This window comes from Trichechus manatus, unplaced genomic scaffold (assembly GCF_000243295.1).
Source record: "Trichechus manatus latirostris isolate Lorelei unplaced genomic scaffold, TriManLat1.0 scaffold00240, whole genome shotgun sequence".
NCBI lineage: Eukaryota > Metazoa > Chordata > Mammalia > Sirenia > Trichechidae > Trichechus > Trichechus manatus.
In genome coordinates, this window is record NW_004444176.1 from 723,223 (window position 1) to 747,016 (window position 23,794).

The 23,794-nt window shown below is 40.5% G+C and overlaps 1 protein-coding gene across 1 annotated transcript; it reads right to left on the bottom strand.

The window, feature by feature from the left end:
* Positions 1-1,150: 1,150 nt before the first annotated feature.
* On the bottom strand, positions 1,151-17,954 carry MS4A12 (membrane spanning 4-domains A12). Its single transcript, XM_012559377.2, has 7 exons — positions 17,925-17,954; positions 16,227-16,493; positions 11,276-11,413; positions 10,590-10,646; positions 8,389-8,505; positions 1,638-1,748; positions 1,151-1,255 (listed from the first exon to the last, which is right to left on the bottom strand). Exons 1-7 carry the CDS (start codon positions 17,952-17,954, stop codon positions 1,151-1,153), a joined length of 825 nt encoding a protein of 274 aa, XP_012414831.2.
* Between the last annotated feature and the right edge of the window lie 5,840 nt (positions 17,955-23,794).

Below are 23,794 nucleotides of genomic sequence, written 5' to 3' on the forward strand. Positions count from 1 at the left end.
ATAAGAATAATGAATAGAAAGGCAGCTACAGGCAGTTACAGGCAGTGTTCGGGCAAGGCCTGCTGCTTTTCTGCACTGCTTGAGTTCTGAGGTGAAACTGCGACAGGACAGAGAAACTCAATAATTTTTGAATAAGGTCTGTTCTATTCCTTTTGGAACCAGGATCCAGAGACCCACTCTGGGAATTCAGGCTGCTGTCTTCAAGCCTGTCACCAGGTTGAAGAGAGAGTAGAGCACAGGCAAATAAAAAGATCACAAAGCTTTCCTACCATTTTGAAGTTGGCTTTTTCTCGATTCAGCATTTGCTTGAAACCCTTGACTCTTGCTGTAAATCACTATTTCCAGAGTTCTGAAAAAGTTGCTTCTGACAGTTTTTGTTTGTTTTTTGATGTTTTTAAAGGGAGATGGGCATGAGATTCTTACTTCTTCGTCTTGCTCCTGTTGTGCTTCCCATTGTCTTTTTAGCATGCTCATATTTTCCCCATTTTCAAAAACCAAAACCAGAATGAAACCCCCTCAATGTACCATTCTTGTCCTGCTATTTCCCTATCACAAATGAGTTTAATGTACATGCAAATAATGTACGTGTAAATAGAAAAGCTTTGTAGATATCCAAGAGGCACGTTTAATGATATTCATGTACCCACTAACATGTCCCTTCCCTCCACTAAGGGCAATCATGCTTTTGCTTTCTGGACAGAAAGTGGAGGAGGGGATGAGTAAGGAAACCCCAGTGACTGGGGCACTCCAAAAATCATCATCAAAGGAATTTTATCAGTCTTGCTTGCAATATTTCATCAGATCTACCACTCTGCAACCAATATCAAACTGCAATGAATTTTAACAAATACCAAAAAGGGTTATGTTCGTTCCTAATAACATTTTATTGAGGAAAAGGTAACATTAGCGGGAAAGTTTCTAACTTCAAGAGAGTTGCAGGGTAATTTTTTCGTCCTCTGGTCCTTCATCTTTGCTGGTGCATGATAGTGGTGAGAGGAACAAACAGTGACAAGGGAGATAAAGTCATCGCTAATGATAAGCCTTAGAAAAAAATTCAAACACAGTCTTTGAAGTTTCGTAATCATCTTGGACAGTAGAAGTTCCTGAAGAGTAGTTGTGCCCCCATACTATTGGACTGGTGTGCCTTTTTTTAAGGCATAGTGATGTACGCTTGTTGGCCATCATTTGTGAAAGGAGCTGAGGAAGGTGCTGATGTCGATGGGTTTGCATACACAGTTGGAATAATCACAACAGCCTGTAAAGAATGAATAAAAACAAGCAATATTGTTATTGCAATCCTGTTCAATCCTGCCACCCTTTGTCCCATCAGAGTCAAGAACAAAGAGTGTGCCAGGTAGCCAGCAAGCCCACCATGAGATTTTTGTTTTTGTTGGTTGCCATTGAGTCGATTCTAACCCATGGTGACCCCATGTGTGCAGAGTAGAACTGCACTCCATAGGGTTTTCAAGGCTGTGACCTTTTGGAAGCAGATCACCAGACCTTACTTCCGAGGCATCTCTGGGTGGGTTTGAACTGCCAGCATTTTGGTTAGTAGTTCAGTGGTTAACCATTTGCACTATTTATGTCTGTAACCAGCACATATTCAGGTTATTTTACAGAGAAGAGATGCAACTCACCGTGTTGGTGTAGGGGATTGCTCGAGAGGCAAAATGGGCTGAAACACAAGTTATGCAAAACTCCAGGAGGGAGAAGATCATCAACATGGCTGAAATTCCTTTCCCAGAGAGCTAAAATCAGGAATACACATGCTGAAATTTTGGCTAATCAACAGGGCCTCATACAGGCTTCAAAAAGTGACATAGTCATAAAATATGCTATTGTTCATAATCAACTCACCTCATGATTATTTACTGTATTATAATCATATGCTTATTTCAGTGAATGTGAATTTATTTTGGATTTTATTTAAAATGCTGTAAGACTTTTTTTTTGGCAAGCAAGCTATTTCATTCAGAAACATTAAAAAAGAAGTATTTTTTTTCTTTGCAATGACTTTTGTTTTTATAAAAATATTAATGCTCATTTTTAAAATAAAATCAAGCACCATGGAAAAGAACAAAACAATTGTTTACCCCAAATTCGACTTCCTAGAAATAGCCAAATTAACATTTGATGCCTATTATTTGATGCCATTATTCTAGATCTATGTGTATAGGCAAAAGACAAATGGAAGAATGGATTCAATGAATTCATGGAGAGAGGGAGAGAGAGGAAGAAAAGGAAAGAGGGTGGACGGGAGAAGGGGAGAGAGGGAAGAAGGGAGGGAGGAAGGCAGAGAAAATGAGAGTGAGCAAACAAGAGAAAGAGAAAAAAATCATTCTTTAAGACTGGTACCATCTTATTCCTCCTATTTTGAAATAAAAGCATTAAATTTATTTGAATTTCAAAGAAGAAAGACAGTCAAATGGAAGGAATTTCTGAACTTCAGATAAATACTTCGTTACAAGAAATACTAATTTTTATAAGATTCTGCTTAAATTAAAAACAATTAGGAATTCTCTGAAGAAGTTGAAGTCATTTTTAAACGTATATGTTTTAATTTTAGACAGTATTAAATGACTGTTTATTATGAAAAATGAGGTGATTGACATTCTTATTTTACATCTCTCTCATCTTACCTCTCCACCTCTCAGTTTTTGGTGATTATATATTATTTTTTTTTATTAAAACATTGTATCATTTATACTCAGTTCTGTAACTGTCACATCCCCAGTTGTCCAGTCTTAGTTAAATATTTAAATGATTTAGTACTCCCCACTGATATCTTTACACAGCTTCTCCCTGCTTTTCTGAATTCTTTGATTTAATTCAAACCAGGTATGACTGAATATTGCATTAATCTTTTATTTGCAGTGCCCATGTGTTGTTGTTTTACTGACAGAATCTTCTTTTTGTCTTTATGCCTACACGAGAATTTGATTGCCTATGTTATTTTTGAGTCACAGTTTCTTTTTGTCAAAACTTTCTAGACATTACCTCATTATCATCCCTCATAAAATGCTGCTAGGGTGAAGACTGAGGCAGGAAGATTTTTTCCAGCTTGTAGATAATTTGCCTTTTCTGCCTAAAGCATTAAATGATTCATTTTTTATACACTGTACACCTTAACAAGGGTATATATCTCTGAATTACTTTGCATTCCTTTTTTCTGATATAGGTTGTTCCATTTCAGTCTACAAATTAATTCAGTTCTTCCCTTATTTCAGAGATTTTTTTTTTTTTTTTTTTTTAGCTTTCAATCCACTATGGTGATTTATTTTGAAGACTGAATGGTTCCCAATATAGAACTCTGTAAGCCTCATGGGAGGTGGTGGGTCCTGTATGAGAGATGCGAGAAATGTGAAAACTGCTGTGTTTCCGTTTCCACAGCAAGAGATGATGAGCCTTCTGGATAATCTTGGCTGTCATCCTCATCTTCCCAGGGCTTTTCATTTGCTAGCAATGGATTCTGTGACTCATTCATAGACCTCATAGGGAAGGAGTGTCCATCACCAGGGCTGGACCCAATTGGTATTAACCAGAACTTCTTGTTATTTCCAAACACCTGCTGGATATTTTTGATGAAGCCAAAGTTGAACCCATTTTTCTCTGGGCCAGTTGTGAACACTGGAGTGCAGAAGGCCTCTGAGGTGGTTTTGTTTCTGCTGACAAGCCAACAGTGGCAACCAGGGAATCACAAGGCTGACAAAAAACATGCAGGCCACAAAGAGGAGAAAAAGGACGTGGAACTTGGAGCGAACACTGGGCAATTCCCCCATGGGCAGTGATGGCCCATCTTTAATACACACCTTCTGAGGCTGAAGCAACTCGGCTTCTTGTGTCCCTTGTCTCTTCAGCTTCTGCTTCCTATGGCCTCTCAGCCCTCAGGCCTCACGCCCGCATCTGCCCTGCTGGGGCAAGTGTTCCAAAGCTCAGTAGCTCCACCAGTATAAGTGCCCGGCGGCACCCCACGCCGCCAGAAAGCCTCGTGCACACATACACTCAGCTCTCTCGCTCTGTGGGTCAGCAAGCCTAGCTCCACCGATAAGTGCCCAGAGGCACCCCACTCCGCCAGGAAGCCTCCTGCTCACAGGCACTTAGCTCTCTCGCTCCGTGGGTCGGCTCCAGCGCTGTCTTTCACCAGTCTCCTGATTCTGCTGCTGTTGGTTCTCTGCTGCTGCTGCTTCTCTGCTGCTGTAGGTTCTTTGCTGCTGCTAATCCTCTGTCACTGCCGCAAGTCTATCCATTCACAGTTTTAAAACCGCTTCCACATTTTAGGTATCTGTTAGAGCAGCACCCCACTCTCTCGGTACCAAATTCTGTCTTAGTCATCTAGTGCTGCCGTAACAGAAATACCACAAGTGGATGGTTTTAATGAAGAGAAGTTTATTTCCTCACAGTCAAAGTAGGCTAAAAGTCCAATTTCAGGGTGTCAGCTCCAGGGGAAGGCTTTTCCTCTCTGTCAGCCTTCTCTTCAGTGTTCCCCCGGTCTAGGAGCTTCTCGGCGCAGGGACCCCTGTCCAAAGGACGCGCTCTGCTCTTGGCATTGCTTTCTTGATGGTATGAGGTCCCTCCTCAGGGACTTTTTTTTCCAGCATTTTTGAAAAATTTTCTTCTGTACCATTTGTTGCATTTTCTAACTCAGGGAAGCCAGTTATCATGTGTTGGATCAAATATGCCTATCTTCCATGCTTACCCTCCTCTCTCTAATTACTTTAGTATATTTGTCTTTTTCTTTTCTAGTGCTATGATTACTTTACACATTTCTTATCTACCATTTTTATCTGAGTCCATTCTGTTTCTTGCTGTGTGTGATGTCTTTATTAAATCTTTGATAGTGTTTATTTTTGGTACTAAATTGTTTTCCATAGCTCTACAATGTTCTTTTTATTTCATTCTGCGTTTTATGCTATTATTAAGACTTCCTATGCAATAAAATCCCCAACACGTCTGTCAGTTTGTCGTACTGTGGGGGCTTGCATGTCGCTGTGTTGCTGGACACTATGCCACTGGTATTCAAATACTAGCAGGGTCACCCATGGTAGACAAGTTTCAACTGAGCTTCCAAAGTAAGACAGACTAGGAAGAAGGACCTGGTGGTCTACTTCTGAAAAAAATTAGTGAAAACATGAATAGCGGCAGAATGTTGTCTGATATAATGCAGGAAGGTGAGCCTCTCTTGTTGGAAGACACTCAAAATATGACTGGGGAAGAGCTGCCTTCTCAAAGTAGAGTGGACTTTAATGATGTGGATGGAGTTAAGCTTTTGGCATCTTCACTTGCTGATGTGGCATGACTCAAAATGAGAAGAAACAGCTGCAAACATCCATTAATAGTCCAAATGAAGTATGAATCTAGGAAAATTGAAAATCATCCAAAATGAAATGGAACACATAAGTATCAGTATCCTAGACATTAGTGAGCTGAAATGGGCTGGTATTGGCTATTTTGAATAAGATAATCATATGGTCTACTATGCCGGCAATGACAACTTGAAGAAGAATGGGGTTGCATTCACCCTCAGAAAAAACATTTCAAGATCTATCCTGAAGTGCAATGCTGTCGGTGACAGGATAATATCCATACACCTACAAGGAAGACCAATTAGTATGACTATTATTCAAATTTCTGCACCAACCACTAAGGCCAAAGATGAAGAAATTGAAGATTTCTACCAACTTCTGCAGTCTGGAATTCATCGAACATGCAATCAGAATGCATTGATAATTACTGGTGATTGGAATGGGAAAGTTGGAAACAAAGAAGAAGGATTGGCCTTTGGTGATAGAAATCATGCTGGAGATTGCATGATCGAATTTATAAGACCAAAGATGACTTCTTTGCAAATTCCTTTTTTCAACAACATAAATGTGGACCTCACCAGATGGAATACACAGGAATCAAATCGACTGCATCTGTGGAAAGAGACCATGGAAAAGCTTGATATCATCAGTCAGAACAAGGACAGGGACCAACTGTGGAACAGACCATCAATTGCTCATATGCAGGTTCAAGTTGAAGCTGAAGAAAATTAGAATAAGTCCAGGAGAGCCAAAGTACAACCTTGAGTATATACCACCTGAATTTAGAGACCATCTCAAGAATAGATTTGACACATAGAACACTAATGACTGAAGACAAGACCAGTTGTGAAATGAGGACATCATACGTGAAGAAAGCAAGAAGTCATTAAAAAGACAGGAAAGAAAGAAAAGACTGAAATGGATGTCGGAAGAGACTCTAAAAGTTGCTCTTGAACGTAGAGTAGCTAAAGGGAACAGAAGAAATGATGAAGTAAAAGAGCTGAACAGAATATTTAAAAGGGAGGCTCGAGAAGACAAAGTGAAGTGCAAAGACGTAGAGTTAGAAAACCAAAAGGGAAGAACACATTTGGCATTTCTTAAGCTGAAACAACTGAAGAAAAAAAAATCAAGCCTTAAGTTGAATAGTGAAGGATTCTATGGGCAAAATTCTGAACAATGCAGGAAGCACCAAAAGAGGATGGAAGGAATATATAGAGTCACTGTACCAAAAAGAGTTGGTCGACGTTCATCCATTTCAGAAGGTGGTATATGATCAAGAACCAGTGGTACTGAAGGAAAAAGTCCAAGCTGCACTGAAGACGTTGCCGAAAAACAAGTCTCCAGGAACTGACGGAATACCAATTGAGATGTTTCAACAAACGGATGCAGTGCTGGAAATGCTCAGTCATCTATGCCAAGAAATTTGGAAGACAGTTACCTGGCCAACTGACTGGAAGAGATCTATATTTATCCCTACTCCAAAGAAAGTTGGTCCAACTGAATGAGGAAATTGTCAAACAATATCATTAACATCACAGGCAAGTAAAATTTTGCTGAAGATCCTTTAAAAGAGGCTGCAGCAGTACATCGACAGGGAACTGCCAGAAATTCAAGCCAGATTCAGAAGAGGACGTGGAACGAGGGATATCATTGCTGATGTCAGAAGGATCCTGGCTGAAAGCAGAGAATACCAGAAAGATGTTTACCTGTGTTTTATTGACTATGCAAAGGCATTCAACTGTGTGGATCATAACAAATTATGGATAACATTGCGAAGAATGGGAATTCCAGAACACTTAACTGTGCTCATGAGGAACCTGTACATAGACCAAGAAGCAATTGTTTGAACAGAACAAAGTGATATTGCGTGGTTTAAAATCAGGAAAGTTGTGCATCAGGGTTGTATCCTTTCACCATACTTATTCAATGTTTATGCTGAGCAAATAATCCAAGAGGCTGGACTATATGAAGAAAAGCGTGGTATCAGAGGAATTGTTCAGATACCATGTAGGTGAATTTTCCTTCATTTACATACCTGCTTATCTGGGTCAAATTTGTCTTCTTTCTTCCCAGCTAAAACTTCAGGGCTAGGTGTTGTTTTCTGTCCATTTTACTGAAGCCTGATCTTGCAGTGGTTGGTGGGGCGAGAGCGAGCTTAGCTGGTACTGAGCTCAATTCTTGTTAGTGAACATGGACTTCACTTTTTCTTTCTTCTGAGAGTCTGCTAAATGTTTTGTAGCAAGGCCTGCTCCACAGGCATAGCTGCTTGGATACCTGTGGATTTCTGTCCTGTCCTCCGTCTTAGCAAAGTGAAGTGGAAGCTGTTAACTCTGGTGGCCTTTTATGCTTCTCCTGAGGGCCTGGGGTGCCCCATAGAGGCTTCTACATTCTCAGATATGCTTTATCTTTTCTCAGGATTGGCTGCTTTCCACATTAGTCTTCTTAGCTCCAGATTGGAGGGCATTAGTGAGAATTTTCAGTATTTTTTTCGCTTCCCTTCTTTTCTCAGTTTTGTTTCTGGGAAGTAGAGCAGGGCCTAGAAGCTTTATTCTGCCACCAGAGTCAAAGTAGAATCATTTGTTTCTCTGCTTGAATGCCAATTTAAAGTTGGGTTTTGATCATTTTTTCGTCCTTTTTGTTTGGTTTGTAGAGGATAAATTTTGTGTTCTTACCTCAGTCCGTCTTATTTACCAAGAGATCGCCTCATCTATTCTTGCCTTTTTATAAGCTTTCTCTATACTGCAAACGGAATGGTCTGTTTAAAATAAAATCTGATTATACTAATTCTTTGCTTAAAACCCTTCTGTGGCTTCCTGTTGCTCTCAGAGTAAAGACCAAAGTCCTTAGCATGGCCCAAATGGCAAAGTGACACCTTCCAATACAGCCTTATTTTGCGTTCCACCACCCTTACTATCTGCATTCTTTATTCGATAGTCCTAGAGACCACATGATTGGGAATAGAGCAGGAATAGAAATAGGGATTTTCCACTAGAGTTGCTGTACAGTGATAATAGAAAAAAAGAAAAAAAAACCACTTGAGAGTAGAAGGAAAGAAGGTACCTGGTAGATTATTACAGACACTTACCAATGCGTAGTAGTCTTGTTGGGGTAGCCTATTGATGCTCATATCCACCAGCAGCAGAATCACTCCAATACAAGCAAAGATAGCACTGACAACATTCATTCCCAGGCTGCCTCTCAACTAATGGCGATAACAGGAAAATAAATCAAATATAGGATAAACAAAATTAAACGAAATAAGAATCCGCTAACTTTAATGGTTCCTAATCTTTGAAATCAGGAAAACATTTCTTTGCTGTTGAAATGATTTTTTTTGTTGTTGTTATTTTCTCTGCCCTTCAGGGTAGTTAACCATAAACATACTCAGCCTAAATGTAGGATGTTTCTTAAAAATTTGTAGCAAAATGTAAATAATCCAAAGCAGAAGCTCGTTCTATTATATTTATCTAAAAACTACACGTGCAATAACAACTTTACTCCTTTTTAAAAAATAATAAAACACCAAACTTTTAATGAGCATTCTTCTGTGACAAGCACTGGCCTAAGTTATTTAAATACATTATCTCATTTAACTCTTACAACCACCATATGAGATAGTAAAACAGCATACAATTTTATAAATAGGAAAGTACATACACGCAAAATTTTTTACTATAGATTTAGGAATTAGTGGGATCTCTAAAGTCTCTCTAGGAACCAGGTGAAGAACCCCAGCTTTAGAAGAAGGCACTCTTCAGGCTTTTGGAGGTAGGAGTGTAGGGGAAGAACACAAAACTTTGCCCAGTTTCTACATTAAGATTTCTTCATACACCAGAATAGTTGTGGAACCAAGGCCTTGGCAGGCTTGCTAGGGGTGGTACAGGTAGAGTTCTCAGAATGTGCTACTGTTTCCCCACGCTGTAGCTCCTGAGGGTCTCTAAAAGGCTCCAAGAAAAGTTGCTTTAGCTATGCTTTCAGAAGCTGTTTCCTCCAGATGGACAGCTTCTATGCTTGCCCAAGCTCAGAGGGAAGGATTCATGAGTGATGCAGAGAAAATATGTTTAATTTTGTTTTTGGGTTACAACAGGAGTAGTTAATCAGAATTAAACCAGCTGCCATCAAGCTGATTCTGACTGATGGTGACCCCGTGTATTACAGAGTAGAACTGAGATCCATAGGGTTGTCTTGGCTGTAACCTTTACAATAGCAGATCACCAGGCCTTTCTTCTGCAGTGCCGCTGAGTGGGTTTAAAGGCTAATCTTTAGGTTAATAGTCAAGCACAATCTGCTTGTGCCACCCAGGGACCTTTAGTCAAGAATAGGCTGATTTTTTTTTTTTTAATTTTATGTTTTGTTTACTTTTGTCTGGGAGAGCATGAACCACGTGATTCCATGTTCCCATTTCCACATCCTTTCCTCTTGTACTGGATTAAATAAAATCTTGAAACTACTCTGCTCTGTTGTTGTTAGTTACTGCTGAGTAAATTCCTACTCATGGCGACCCCTTGTGTTTCAGAGTAGAACTCCATAGGGTTTTCAAGGCTGTGACCTTTCAGAAGCAGATTGTCAGGCCTTTCTTCTGAGATGTCTCTGGACGGGCTTGAACCACTGACCTTTGTGTTGGTAGTCCGGTGCTTAACCATTTGTGCCACCCAAGGACTCCATCTAGTTGGCTCTAGTTGTTGGCAAATCATTTTATTTATCCTAGCTCAGAAATATACCGAGATATTACAGAAGATGGGGTGCTGTGACGAAGGGAATTGAAAGCCTTGTCTCAGTGATTATTTTATGAATTCTTCTTATGTGCCAAGCTAGGTGTTCTTAATGGTGGTTTAAATAATGGTAAAGCAAGAACTCAATCTAAATAAGAATAGGAGGCGTACACCAATAAAAACATAAAAATGCAAGGCAGAACTAAGAATGGCAATTAAATACTAGAGTCTTTGTTACTGAAGTGACAAGTTTTGGTTTCTTGGCTCCTGGATTCTTTTTCTAATACAGTGCAACCCAGCTGAACCAAGGAGCCTCTAGCTAAAGTTAAACACTCCTTGTCTTTACTCATTCCTACCTTGTGAGCTAAACAGTCAGAACATGGAGCTCTGCCATCTCTGAGGGGAAGATTGAGTGGACCATTCTCATGCCAGCACACACCACAGGAGCCACCGACAGATGTTTTGGAAAAAGTGCTCCCATTTGCACTTTCTGAATTTGCTTTCTCAATCTTCTACCCAAATAAATTAAACCCATCTTCAAATGGGTTTAATAAGTAGGAACATTCTAACTTACCAGACAAGGTGAAAACACCTTGGAAGCTGATATGGAGAGCGCGCCAGAAATGATGAACTGTAGAAATAGACAAAATTATCCGTGAAATGGTGAGATCTCTGATTGTTCTTGGGAATAGACTTCTTTTTATCTGAAAGGTTGATCTTGGTATATCCATCTAGTTTCCCTCTCAAAACTTCTTCTCAGATTTCTCAGTTTTCTGAATTAACTTTCAGGGAGTGTATCCTGGACTTCCTCTTTTTATTTTGTTTTCCCTCCTTAGTTTCTTACATATAAAGAACTCTTAGTTCTCTTGTAAGCTTTACCTACCTTCCTTACTTGGATGATTCCCAGGCTTACCGCTCAGCCTCTTCTCATGATCAATTGTTTATTTGTAATCATATTTCCAATCACCCCCTTTTGCCACACCCCCCGACACATACAATGTTTCCATGTGTAATGTAATAGGAAACTAAACCTTTGGCTTGCTAATTACTTGATCAGAGTAAACTTTAGAGTATGCATTTAAGCTGCAAGTTAAAACAGAGAACAAAGGTTCTCACTTATTTATGTGCAATCAGAGCTCTTAGTTTCTCTCAGTTCTCCCAGCTAATCAGATGCAGGGCTTACTGAGGAAGGGGTTGTGCATGGGGGGTATTTCTGTCTTTATAAACTGGGAAGGAGGGGTGTTCTAGCCATCTACTCACAGAAAGGCCGCCCCAGAATGTATATCCGCTAATAAAAGAAAGGGAGGCAAAACCCCAAACCATTGTGTAACTGCTGTTCATGACACCCAAAATAACTCCAAAGCCAATGTGCATCGCTCCAGTCACGATCTGGATGCCCTGAACAAAGAAAATACAGGCATGTTAGGATTGTGTCTTCACTTCCAGACCTTTGAAACATCATTGCTGCTTCTGCTTATTTATTGTCAGCTTTGGCAAGACCCATAGGTGTCATTTAGGCATACCTCTAAAACAAGAGATGGTCTACTGAGATTGGACATACCCTAGAGTAACTGAGGAACCAAGACCGCAGCATAAGGCCTTGTTTCAAGTATTTGAGAAGGCTTACTGGGGGTGGCCCAGGAAGAGCTCTTCAGAAAGTGCTCTCATCGTTAATCACCCTGAAGGGGCCCTGGTGGTGCCGTGATTGAGCTCTTGGCTGCTAACTGAAAGGTCAGTGGTTTGAACCCATCAGCCGCTGCAAGGGGAGAAAGATGTCGCGGTCTGCTTCTGTCAAGATTACAGCCTTGGAAACCCCATGGGGCAGTTCTACTCTGGCCTGTAGGGTCACTATGAGTTGGAATCGACTCGACCATAATGGGTAGCATTCCTGAGGAGTCCCTTAACAAACAGTTAAGCATTAGACACTAACTGAAAAGCTGGCAGTTCAAACTCATCCAGAGGTCACTGGGAAGAAAGGCCTGGCAATCTGCTTCTGAAAAGTCACACCCTTGGAAACCCTATGGAGCGCATTTCTACTCTACAAGCATAGGGTTGCCATGAGCTGGAATCAACTTGATGGCAGTGTGTTTTTTTTTTTTTTTCTTTTAGGTTAGCATCCCCTGAGAGAAGGCAGTGGTGGTTCAGTGGTAGAATTCTCACCTTCCATGCTGGGAGACCTGAGTTTGATTCCCAGTCAATGTACCTCATGAGCAGCCACCACCCATCTGTCACTGGAGGCTTCATACTTGGCTGTGATACTTTAGCTATGACTTCAGTGACTTCAGTGGTTCTTTTCCAAATGAACCAAATCTCTGCTGGGTAATCCCAGTTAGGGGGAGAGGATCAATGAAGATAAAAACTTTTAATGGGCTTTAACTATATGACTGGCACTGTTCTAAACACTTTCCACGTATTGTTTTATGTACTCCTCCCAACAACTGGGTGGGTATACAGAAGCATAGAGAAGTGTCCAGGGTCACACAGTCACTAAGGGACAGACCTGGGAATTTAATGCAAAAAACCAATTCTTCACAATTCAGTACTGCCTCCTCTCAAGCTCAGCTCATCCCCATCTCTTTCGTAAAGTCTTCTTAATTGCACAAGTACAATTAAACTATCTTTTTTTTTTCTGTCTTTCTGAATTTCTGTTGCATCTTATGATACAAATCACACACGTTATTACTTGGTTTTGTACTCATTATATTGTTCTTTTATTATCACAGGTATACAAACATTTTCTTATCATCTAAGAGATATATCCCCAGAGACAGGGGACACATCTGCGTCTTTCTACTTCTTGTTGAGCCTTCCTTAGTCCTGGATAAACAGATTTGTGGCAGATAACTGTTGCTAGATTGGACCAAAAGTCAATTGTAGATTTATAATCTGTTTCTTCTCCAGTTTACATCTTGTCTCTCCAGGGAAATTGCAACCTTGTTAGTGGTGACTGCTATGTTTATTTCTTCAAAAAATAGCTACTGAACATAATTGAATTAAAATTAGATAATGCCAAGAGATTAATACTGGTCTTTTTTTTTTTTTTTTTGAATAATGAAGTTCTTTGAGACTCTGTTAAAAAGCTATGAACCATCTCCTCTGGAAAAAATGTTCTTGCACGTGCGCATGCACACACACACACCACTTTTGCATATAACTTCATAGGGCTCATGGGCCTCTTCTGTCCAACCCATGGATCTCAACTTTCACAAGCTCTTCGCTAGAGCACCAATTCGATCATTGGCTACAAAATTTCCCTCCCCATCTTTACCATCATTTGGATTAATAATGGCATTCTTTGCTCCTACTATAGCCCTGGCTATACTATTTACTGTTCGTGGGTGATTAACGTGCTTAGCTGCTAACTGAAAGGTTGGAGGTGCAAGTCCACTCAGAGGCTTCTCGGAAGAAAGGCCCGGTGATCTACTTCCAAAAAATCAGTGATTAAAAACCCTGTGGAGCACAGTTCTACTCTGACATACATCGAGTCGCCACGAGTTGGAATTAACATGATGGCAACTGGTACTGATACACCATTTACTGATCAAAACTGCTCATAGGCCAAAACAACAAACAAAACAAAACACCACCCCCCCCGCCAAAACTTAAAGCAGTTGCCCTCAAGGTGATTCTGACTCATGAAACAAACAGTTAAGCACTTGCCTGCTAACTGAAAGATTGGTGGTTCAAACCCACCCAGAGGTGCCTAGGAAGAAAGGCCTGACGGTATGCTTTCAAAAGGTCATAGTCTTGAAAACCCTATGGAGCACAGTTCTACTTTGCAACACATGGGGTCGCCATGAGCTCATAGGCCAGATTTAGTCATTTGGTTATGTAGTCTGCTCTGTACTTTTGGCCAGAGAACCATTTTAAGTTCCAAGTCGTTTTGTGCAGATGCATCATGCCCTACCACCTGAGCATCCCTGCGCTGTTGTGGTGACTGGGGAGAGAGTGGCTGCTAATGGCAGAGATGCACAGTCTACAGGGAGAGGAAGTAGTTTCTGCTAACTGGAGTTTAAAAAAAACACACTGCATTTATTCCTTTAAAATAATTTTATTGCTTGCTTCTTGGTACCAGGGAAGATGCATTGATGGCTCCCCATTCTGCTAAGAGTGAAAGCCAGAGCCTTGTTTCCTCCAGGCTTCCTGGGTCTAGCCCGCATCGCCCTTCTGCCCTCTTTCTGGTCTAATCCCTTCCTCGCACATTCTGTTCTGCTTTATTGGCCTCCTCCCTGTTCTTCAAACACATTACACGCACTGGCATCAGAAGACCTTTACACTGGCTGGTCATTCTGCCTGGAAACCCTTCCCTGATATCTGTGTAACGTACTCTTCACTTCCATCATGTTTTGCTCAAACGTCATCTTCTAAGGAAGATGGCCTACTGTGACCAACTTTAAACTACTATGTCCTCACTGTTTGGAACTTCTTGCCTTTTACACATTTCCTGCAACAGTTTTTTTTTTTTTTTTAACAACAGCTGTTAACCAAAAGGTCAGCAGTTGGAACCCACCAGCCATGCCGTGGGAAAAATGGGAGAAAGATGTGGCAGTCTGCTTCCGTAAGGATTAACCCATTGCTGTTGAGTCAGTTCTGACTCATAGTGACCCTATAGGACAGAGTAGAACTGCCCCATAGTGCTTCCAAGGAGTAGCTGGTGGATTCGAACTGCCGACCCTTTGGTTAGCAGCTGAGCTCTTAATCACTGTGCCACCAGGGATCCCTATAAAGATTATACCCTTGGAAACCCTATGGGGCAGTTCTACACTATCCTATAGGGTCACTATGAGTTGGAATCAACTTGACAACAAGGCTTTCTTTTTTTTTTTTTTGGTTTTAGCACACTCTGCCATGTCCTTGTTCATTATCTTTATAGTCTGATCCCCGCACTAGGCTGTAGGCTCCTTGAGGACAGAGATTGTGTCTGATTTAGTCTCTGAAATATTCCTCAACGCCTGTGTGGGGTCGGCTGTGGCTGGTGGATTCGAACTACCGACCTTTTGGTTAGCAGCCGAGCTCTTAACCACTATGCCACCAGGGCTCCATATGGGGTCCTAGTTTGTCTCATTTGCTCAACAGGAACACAGGATTCTGCCTGCTTTTCTCTATCTGATAGGAGGAGGATCCATCTGAAGGTCTCTTTTACTCCTGTGACTGAGGGGCTGCTTCCTTGTCCAAAGCTTAAATCTGGCTGCTCGTTGTTGCTTTCTTAAAACTATTAACACTTGAGCTAGATAGTAAGATCGCCAGAAGAGTGTCTGGCACATAAGGGACACGCAATATAATTTCCTGAATGGTCTAGCTGAGGGGTTAGACCTGCACACAGGAAGAGACTTAGTGCAATTTGGTGCAGTGGTGGTAGTGGTATGGACGAGGTACCTGCACAGCAAAGGGACTAACAGTTTTCCCTAGGCTGGTGGAGTCTTTGCCTGTAAGTAGGGCATGTTTCACAACACCTGCAGAGACAAGACGATGGTTGTTCAAAGTGTCCCTTGCAGAAGTGAGGTGGTAGTTGTTGTTGGATGCCATCCAGTCGATTTCACCTCATAGTGACCTCATGTGACAGAGTAGAACTGCCCCATAGGGTTTTCTAGGCTGTAATCTTTATAGGAGCAGATCACCAAGTCTTTCTCCAGCAGAGCCATTAGGTGGGTTTGAACCACCAACCTTTCAGTTAGCAGTCCAGTGCTTAACCATTGTGCTACCAGGCCACCAGGGTGGTAGTTAAGTTATAAAATCTCCAAAGGCACTGAAGATGGAATGGCCCTTGATTTTTTTCGCACCCAATCTTCCCGGCAGGGAAAGGCCCACTTATAGCTCCTTGCCCTTTTAAGGCAACCGTCAATATTCATTTTAACGTGACTTCACTTACATACGAGCACCAGGCTTGTAATCAATCCAGAGATAGAATTGAGGATGCCCACAATGTCCTTTGCTGAGGTGAGATCAAATTAGACATAGTGGTGCTCCCAGCATCAATATTATGGTATCGTCCTGCTAGGAGGGGTCCTTTGACACCTGTTAGGTTCTTGCCCGAATCTAAAATAAAATGAACTCACTGTAGAGTATATATGCAAAGTAATCATTTCTACCTGAGCTTTTTAATGATTGGACAGTATGTCATGATGATCATAAACTTTCTCCACCTGTATCTTGTAGATACAATAAAACCCTGCAAATGCAAAAGTAAAATTCCAGTTGTAAGTAGACTTACCCCTAGTATCTTTGCTGCTTCTTTTAAGTTTATCACCTCTGTAGATGGATTTAACATTTGTATATTTGCTTGGCTCTGCTGAAGGTTAGTGTAGATTCCTGGAGAAGTGAAGAAAGGAGGCTGACTGCCCTGAACTTGGTTTACTGGGTTTGTTACACCCGGAGGTTGTTGAGACCAAGGAGCCATAGTATTTCTTGGTGGATAAGGACTGGGTATGGTTTCATTCATTCTAGGTTGTGTTGTTGGCTTGGATGATATGACTGTGTCCTAGATTCTGCAAAACATACCAAAATGATACATTTATCAGAAAAGACACTGAAGAAATTCTTGGTATATTTCAAGCAGCTACAGCTGCTAACCAAAAGGTCAGCAGTTCGAATCCACCAGCCGCTCCTTGGAAAACCGTATGGGGCAGTTCTACTCTGTCCTATAGGATTGCTACAAGTTGGAATTGACTCGACAGCAACAGGTATTGAGCTGTATATATATAACTCAAGTTCATTACATCTGAAGAATATTGGAAAGAGGGAAGGGACTGTCAGAATAATGTCCTCCAAAGATGTCCATGTTTTAATATGTTAGATGGTATGGCAGAGGGGAATTTAGATTGCAGACTGAATTAGGGTTGCTAATAAGCTAACTTTAAAATAGGGAGATTATTCTGGATTATTTTGGTTGGGCCCTGTATAATCACAAGCATCCTTAAAAGTGAATGAGGAAGACATAAGAAGAGAGTCAGAGAAAGAGAGGTGATGATAGAAGCAGGGTCAGAAAGATACTATGTTGCTGGCTTTGGAGATGGAGGAAGGGGCCATGAGCCAAGGAATGTGGACTCTAGAAGCTGAAAAAGCAAGAAAATGGATTTCTCCCTAGAGTCTCTAAAAAGGAACGCAGCTCTGCCAACAGCCAGATCTTAGCTCAGTGAGACTCTTGTTGGGCTTCTGACCTGCAGAACTTTTAGCTAATAAATTTGTGTTGTATGAAGGCACTGCATTCATGGTAACCTATTACAGCAACAAGCAGAGAACTAATACAGGGGCCAGGAATACAAGTGAATGGCAAAGAAGGCAGCCCAAGATTTGAAATTTTTTATCAGTTATCGGAAAAGTAGATAATTCACATATGGTCAGTTAAGTTGATTCTTTTGTTCTTTGAGAGGAATACACTTGAGATTCCCCAGTTCATTTTTGTCCTTCTGGAAGCTTAAAGCATCTTAGGCCCCATGTGGTCAAAATAAATTTTTGTTGGAAATAAATGAGCACAATTGGATATAGGCAGCAATCACTACTGATTCTTGAAAAAATCATGACACTTAAAAATGTTGTCTTCAGCATCATCAGATTTTTTTTTTTTTTTTTTTTTTTGCGCACTTCTCTCCAAACCATTTTCTTATGCTTCATGGATATCAAGAAAGTAGGAGTTATGAACCCCTTCACCTTAGATGGCGCAGTGGTTAAGAGCTACAGCTGCTAACCAAAAGGTTGGCAGTTTGAATCCACCAGGTGCTCCATGGAAACCCTATGGGGGCAGTTCTACTCTGTCCTACAGGGTAGTTAAGAGTAGGAATCGACTCGATGGCAACGGGTTCGGTTTCTGGGTTCTTTTTTTCACCCTAGTTGTGAAGTATGAATAGCATACTGGTGCGTTGCACAACTGGCATTTTAACAGGGACGCTTATTTTGGGCCAGGGATATTTACCTTGTTGATGCTATCAGACTGTGTACTCATGGTGTTGTTGTTAGGTGCTATCAAGTTGATTCTGACTCATAGCAATCCCATGTGACAGAGTAGAACTATAATTGGGCTTCCTAGGCTGTAATCATTGTGGAAGCAGATGGCTAGGTCTTTCTCCTGTGGAGATGGAGCCAATGGGTGGGTTTGAACCACCAACCTTTCAGTTAACAGCCAAGCGCTTAACCACTGCACCACCAGGGCTCCTCGTATAGTCATAGACTCATGAAATTTAAGAGCTGGAAAGAGCCCTTTCAATCTTTCTATCTTGTTTCCCCGTAGTTTACAGAGACACTGATGCTCAGATAGGTTAAAGGACTTGCTCAAGGTTACATAACAAATGTGTAACAAAGTCAGGACTAGAACTTCAGGCTCTTGACTGCTGGTCCAGAGCTCCCCATTCCAGCCATACTGCTTCCCTCTGGACTCTTGCAGAACTTGTCTTCCAGGCCAGCCGTTGTGAAAGGCTACTGACTAGGCACCTACAACTACCCAACAACAAAGCTGCAGCCTTGCGACGCTGTGGAGAGAACTTCATAAACCAGGCTGATCTCTTAGTGATTTAATAACTTAAATTTGAAAGGTCTCTCCTCAACTAGCCTCCAGTGAACTATCTAGAGAGTTAACATTTATTTAACACTTACTGTATGCACAGTAGGGGCCATATAGTGTTGTGGTTAGGAGTATGCACTTGGGGTTGGAATCCTGGCTCTTTGGAAAGTTTCTTAACCTCTCTTTGCCTTAGTTTCTTGTTTGTAAAATGGGAACAGTAATAAAATGGAGTATCTTCCGTACAGAATCCCTTTGAGTATTAAAGAGTTATGTTATGTAAAGTTCTTAGAACTGTGTCTGCTACATAGTAAACACTACTCGGGTTGGCTAGTAATATTATTGCTGTGTTAAATGCATGAGATTCATTATCTCTCTTAGTCTTTACAAAACCTCATGAGGTAGGTACTATTATTATCCCCATTTCACAGATGAAAGAATTGAATCTAGAACCTACACTCGTAACCACTTCTCTAAGCTGCCCAGATGCTAGATACAACTGAAAAAGGTTGCAAACTCAACAGAATGGGGGAGAGTACACATCTCTGAAACCTCTGATTTCAAAGAGGTGACTTTTTCAAAAATGGAAACAAAATTTAATCCAAAAAATGTTATTTTAAACAAGGAAAAATCAACAGTTCCGTAGCTCTGACGCCTGCAACGTTTGAGTACAGGAGGTTTTGCATCCCATGGAACTGATTTATGTGGCCATATGTGCTGAAGCTCTGTTTTCTAATCCCCATTCTGCTACTTCACTAACTCTGGGGCCCTGAGCAAGTCACTGACCTTCTCTTAATCCCTGTTAGTCCCTGTGTCTCAACTGTAAAATGAGACTAATGATGCCACTCTAAAGGGCTGGTATGACGATCAAATGATCATAATTCCTATCAAGCCTTTGAAAAGTGCCTGGCATATGGCAAGACCATAATAAAAGATAGCTATTATTTTGATATATAGTCTTCTCTCCCACTGTAAATACAGATGTAGCCAAGTGAAAAGTTTATAACAGGGACTGAGCTTTGAAAGGCCAATGCAAAGATCAAACAGAAAAGAGAGGGGAGCTGGAGATGCAGGAATTAGTCAGAACAAGAATTTTCTTAAGTTTTTAAAAAAGTGCACAATTAAATGATTGTCTCCTGCTTCTGCACACGTGTGACCTCATTACTTCCTTCCTTTACTGGGTTTGCAATTTTTGTCTCATGGAGAAATTTGATAAGAAAAACTTAAGACTTTTCATTTATTTATCAACAGTTTTTGATTTCGTATCTACTCTTTAGTTTCTGGGCTGACATCTCTGAGCTTCATGTAGAACACAGATTATTAACACGTCTATGAAGATTATGGCTAATCTCAGGAATACAATTTTACCGGTATAAATTCTAGTGTAAAAAAAGTAGATTATAAGAGCAGAGCCAGTCCTGATCGTTTTAATTTATACCAAAATGAATTAATGTCTGAACAGCTTTGCTAGTTACGTAGTTTGGCACGAAGAGGGAAAAATATTCAGGGAAATAGCTAAGTGATTATCCAACTGAAATGAGGATAATTCCAGAAATGATGCCAGATAAGGGAACCCAATGAATAGACTCTCTTCATAGATACCACTTACTGATTTAGTACAATCTTTCTCTCGACCATTGGTAAGATATTTACTATCAGTTGTCTTTTCTCTAAAAATTAGAGCAACTACAATTATTTTTAAGCACAAAGGACCGATCAAAAAACAGGTCTGGTGAGAGCAAAAGGACACGACCATGGAAATAAGACAAGAGCTCACCAATTTGCTATTTGATGAGATAATTTCAAGTAAAAATGGGCAAAATTTATTTTTTTCTAGTTTCTTTCTACCTTCCGTCTACATTAATCTCACTTTTAACACTATAGAGTGAAGATGACCACTATCTTTGAGAATATATTGTAGCACATAACCTTTTCCAGAGTATCACCCAGTAAATACACAGGAATACAGGTTTGTGTTGTGTGCTGTCGAGTCGAGTTTTGACTCAGAGTGACCCTACAGGACAGAGTAGGACTGCCCTGTAGGGTTGCCAAGGCTGTAAATCTTTACAAAAGCAGACTGCCACACCTTTCTGTCACAGAGTGGCTGGTGGATTTGAACTGTCAGCCTTTTGGTTAGCAGTAGTAGCTCTTAACCACTGTGCCACTGGGGCTCCTTAAATAAACCGTATTACAAAACCGAGTGCTGCAGTATTTCTACCATGCTATGATAAATATGTGATAGCCACATTATCATCAGATGCTGCCAGTGGGGCATTGCTGATTGATATTCATGGAATGACATACATTTGAACCTACTGTATCACCTTTCTTAACATTAGCTTTTGATATATTTCTTTGCAGTGCCGTTTGCTTATTTTTATAGCTGAGTAACTTTCCTTTCTCGTCTATATGTCACTTCTCTTCCGTTTCATTCCTCTCCTGGTTTTGTCTTCCCTCATTTATCTACTGATCTCAACATACAGTCAAGCATTGTCTTATCTCTCTCCATCCTAGAGAACAGAGTGCCGCAGAGAACTCACACAGGTAGACCAGTCCCACTGTTAACGCACATTGATTTGGGTGAAGAGATAGGTAGAGATGTTTAAATGGACTTACTCTGTTCCTTGGACACCTCTGTGTTTTCTCTCTTTCTCTGCTCCAAACTCTGTGCTGATCTCAGGTCTTTACCTGGGTTTTATGGGTGTATTTTACTTCCTCGTTTCAAACCAATGTGTCTTCTATATTCGTATGATTCCAAAGTCCTTTTATTGTTAGCATTCTTTAACCTAATGTGCATACATAGGCCCATTTGTACATCTCAGGATATGCTGTGCTTTCATATCTTTCTCTTCTTTGTACTAGGGCGCATTTTTTGCCATCCCCAAAGACATAAGGTCTTGGTCTCTTCAGCCCCTTTTTGCCTTGAGATACTTGTCAGTGCAACCTCATGTTGCATTTTAATACTTTTTAATTATACAGACAAAACTGAAAAATACATATAATAAAAAATGAAGGAGAGAAAGACTCATCCAAATCCTACCACACAGACATAATTAATGATAATATTTTCATTTATGATTTTTAAGCTTTTACATGTAAATACATATTTTACATAGAAACATGTAACTTTGTAAAATCATCAAGTTAAGATTATATCGTATATAGACTTTTTAACTTGCTTTATAGCTAAATGTATTATAGACACCTTTTCTTCTTGATAAACATATTTATTATAATTCTTGTAGGAGCCCTGGTGGCGCAGTGGTTAAGCGCTTGGCTGTGAACCAAAAGGTTGACAGTTCAAACCCACCCAGTGGCTTCGCCGGAGAAAGGCCTGGTCATCTTCTCCCGTAAAGATTACAGCCTAGAAAACCCAGTTCTACTCTGTCACACGGGGTTGCTATGAGTTAAAAAGTGACTGAACAGAATGTTGTTGTCTTAGTCTGTGGAGTTGATTCTGATTCATGGCGACCCCATATGTTACAGAGTAGAACTGCTCCATAAGGTTTTCTTGACTGTAATCTTTACAGAAGCAGATCACTAGGCCTTTCTCCTGCCGTGCCACTGTGTGGGTTCCAAGTGCCAACCTTTCAGTTACCAGCTGAGTGCAAACTGTTTGCACCACCCAGTGACCTAGATAATTCTTAATAGTTGAATGCTGTTCCATTTGTTGGTCGTTCCAATTATCTACTTTCAGCTCTGTCTCACAGCACAAATAAGCACTTTGAGGACAGAGATCCTTTGAGCAGGGGCTCCCGTCTGCCCCTATCCTCAACCCCATGTATGGCACAGTGTCTCACACATGGTAAGATTCATTAAATGTATCCTGAATGAATTAGTGGAGTGAGTACACATTCCTCTTCCATTGCTTTTCTTTTTCTGTTGTGTATTATAGAAGATTTTCTTTTCCTTGTGGTTTAAAATTTTTATGTGTTCTTCTGAAATGGAAAAGGAAAGATGCTGAAGATTTATTAATGGTGTGAGCCTAAGAAAGTGAAAATTTCAGGCAATAAAATTGCTCAAAGACTGAAGGTAATTCAGGATACAAGAAATTGACATCTTTTTAGAAAGACCACAGAATCATGGTGATTGTCTGACCAGGTATCATACTGTCCGTCTGATTCATGTCATCCAGACAGCAGGAAGAGAAAATTGAAAATGAATCGTATTCTTTAACCTAGAATGTTCTGCCTTCTCCTGGTGGCCTTGCAGACCCACCTCCACTCAGTAAATATTACTTAATAAGACTTCTACACTTTTCTTTCTCCTTCCTAGTTTCGTAAGCATGTGGTTGGTGCCATTAATGAAGTGATTCTTCCATGTACCTTTCTAATTATTTCTTCAACCACCCTCTAACTTCCAGGAAGGCAGGAGATATAGCATCATTACATAATAGCCTCTGTGTCGCTAGCTTAGGAATATGCCAGTGAGTTGAGCATTAAAGAAAGGTACTGATGTCGCCAGTTAAACAATAATTTTTGTTAAAATACTCACTTCATTTTTATAAAGGAAGAGGAAACTTCTCTCTTCAGACAGGATGGAGCACATTTTTCAGAGTTCAAAGTTCTGAAATAAGGGCTACCCGGATCTATGGATGTTCTAGGAAATGTGCCCCTATCTTTAGTGATCTCACCAACTATCTAGGAGAAAGTTATACCCATGGTGACGTCCTGTGGGGTTGCAATTATATGACCTATGACTGAGACAAACACGGAAATTACATTCATAGGTAATGAACTTCCAACTTAACAAGGGATATTGAATAATAGCTGCCACTATTGTTATTGTTATGTTTGTTGTTATTGTTATCATTATAACATAAAACCGAAACCAAACCCATTGCCATCGAGTCAATTCTGACTCACAGTGACCTGATAGGACAGGGTAGAACGGCCCTATAGGGTTTTTCAAGCCTGTAATCTTTACAGAAGCAGACTATCACAACTTTCTCTCACAGAGCGGCTAGTGGGTTCCAACCACCCACCTTTCAGTTAGCAGCCAAGTGCATAACCACTGCACCACCTGGGCTCCTTTCTTTATAACATAACTAACATTTATTAAAAAATTATGATTTGACAGGCTTGATTCTAAGCCGTTTTTTGTAGATTAACTTTTTAAAACTGAATCACGAAGAGGTTAAGTAACTTGACCAGGGTCATACAGCTAGTCAGTGCTGAAGAATAAGCTGCACAAGTACCACTTTTACATTTATTGTAACATCTGACTTTCATAGCATAATCGAGAATTTGGGCTGTTCTCTGACTATAGTAATTTTTGAATAAAGGTGA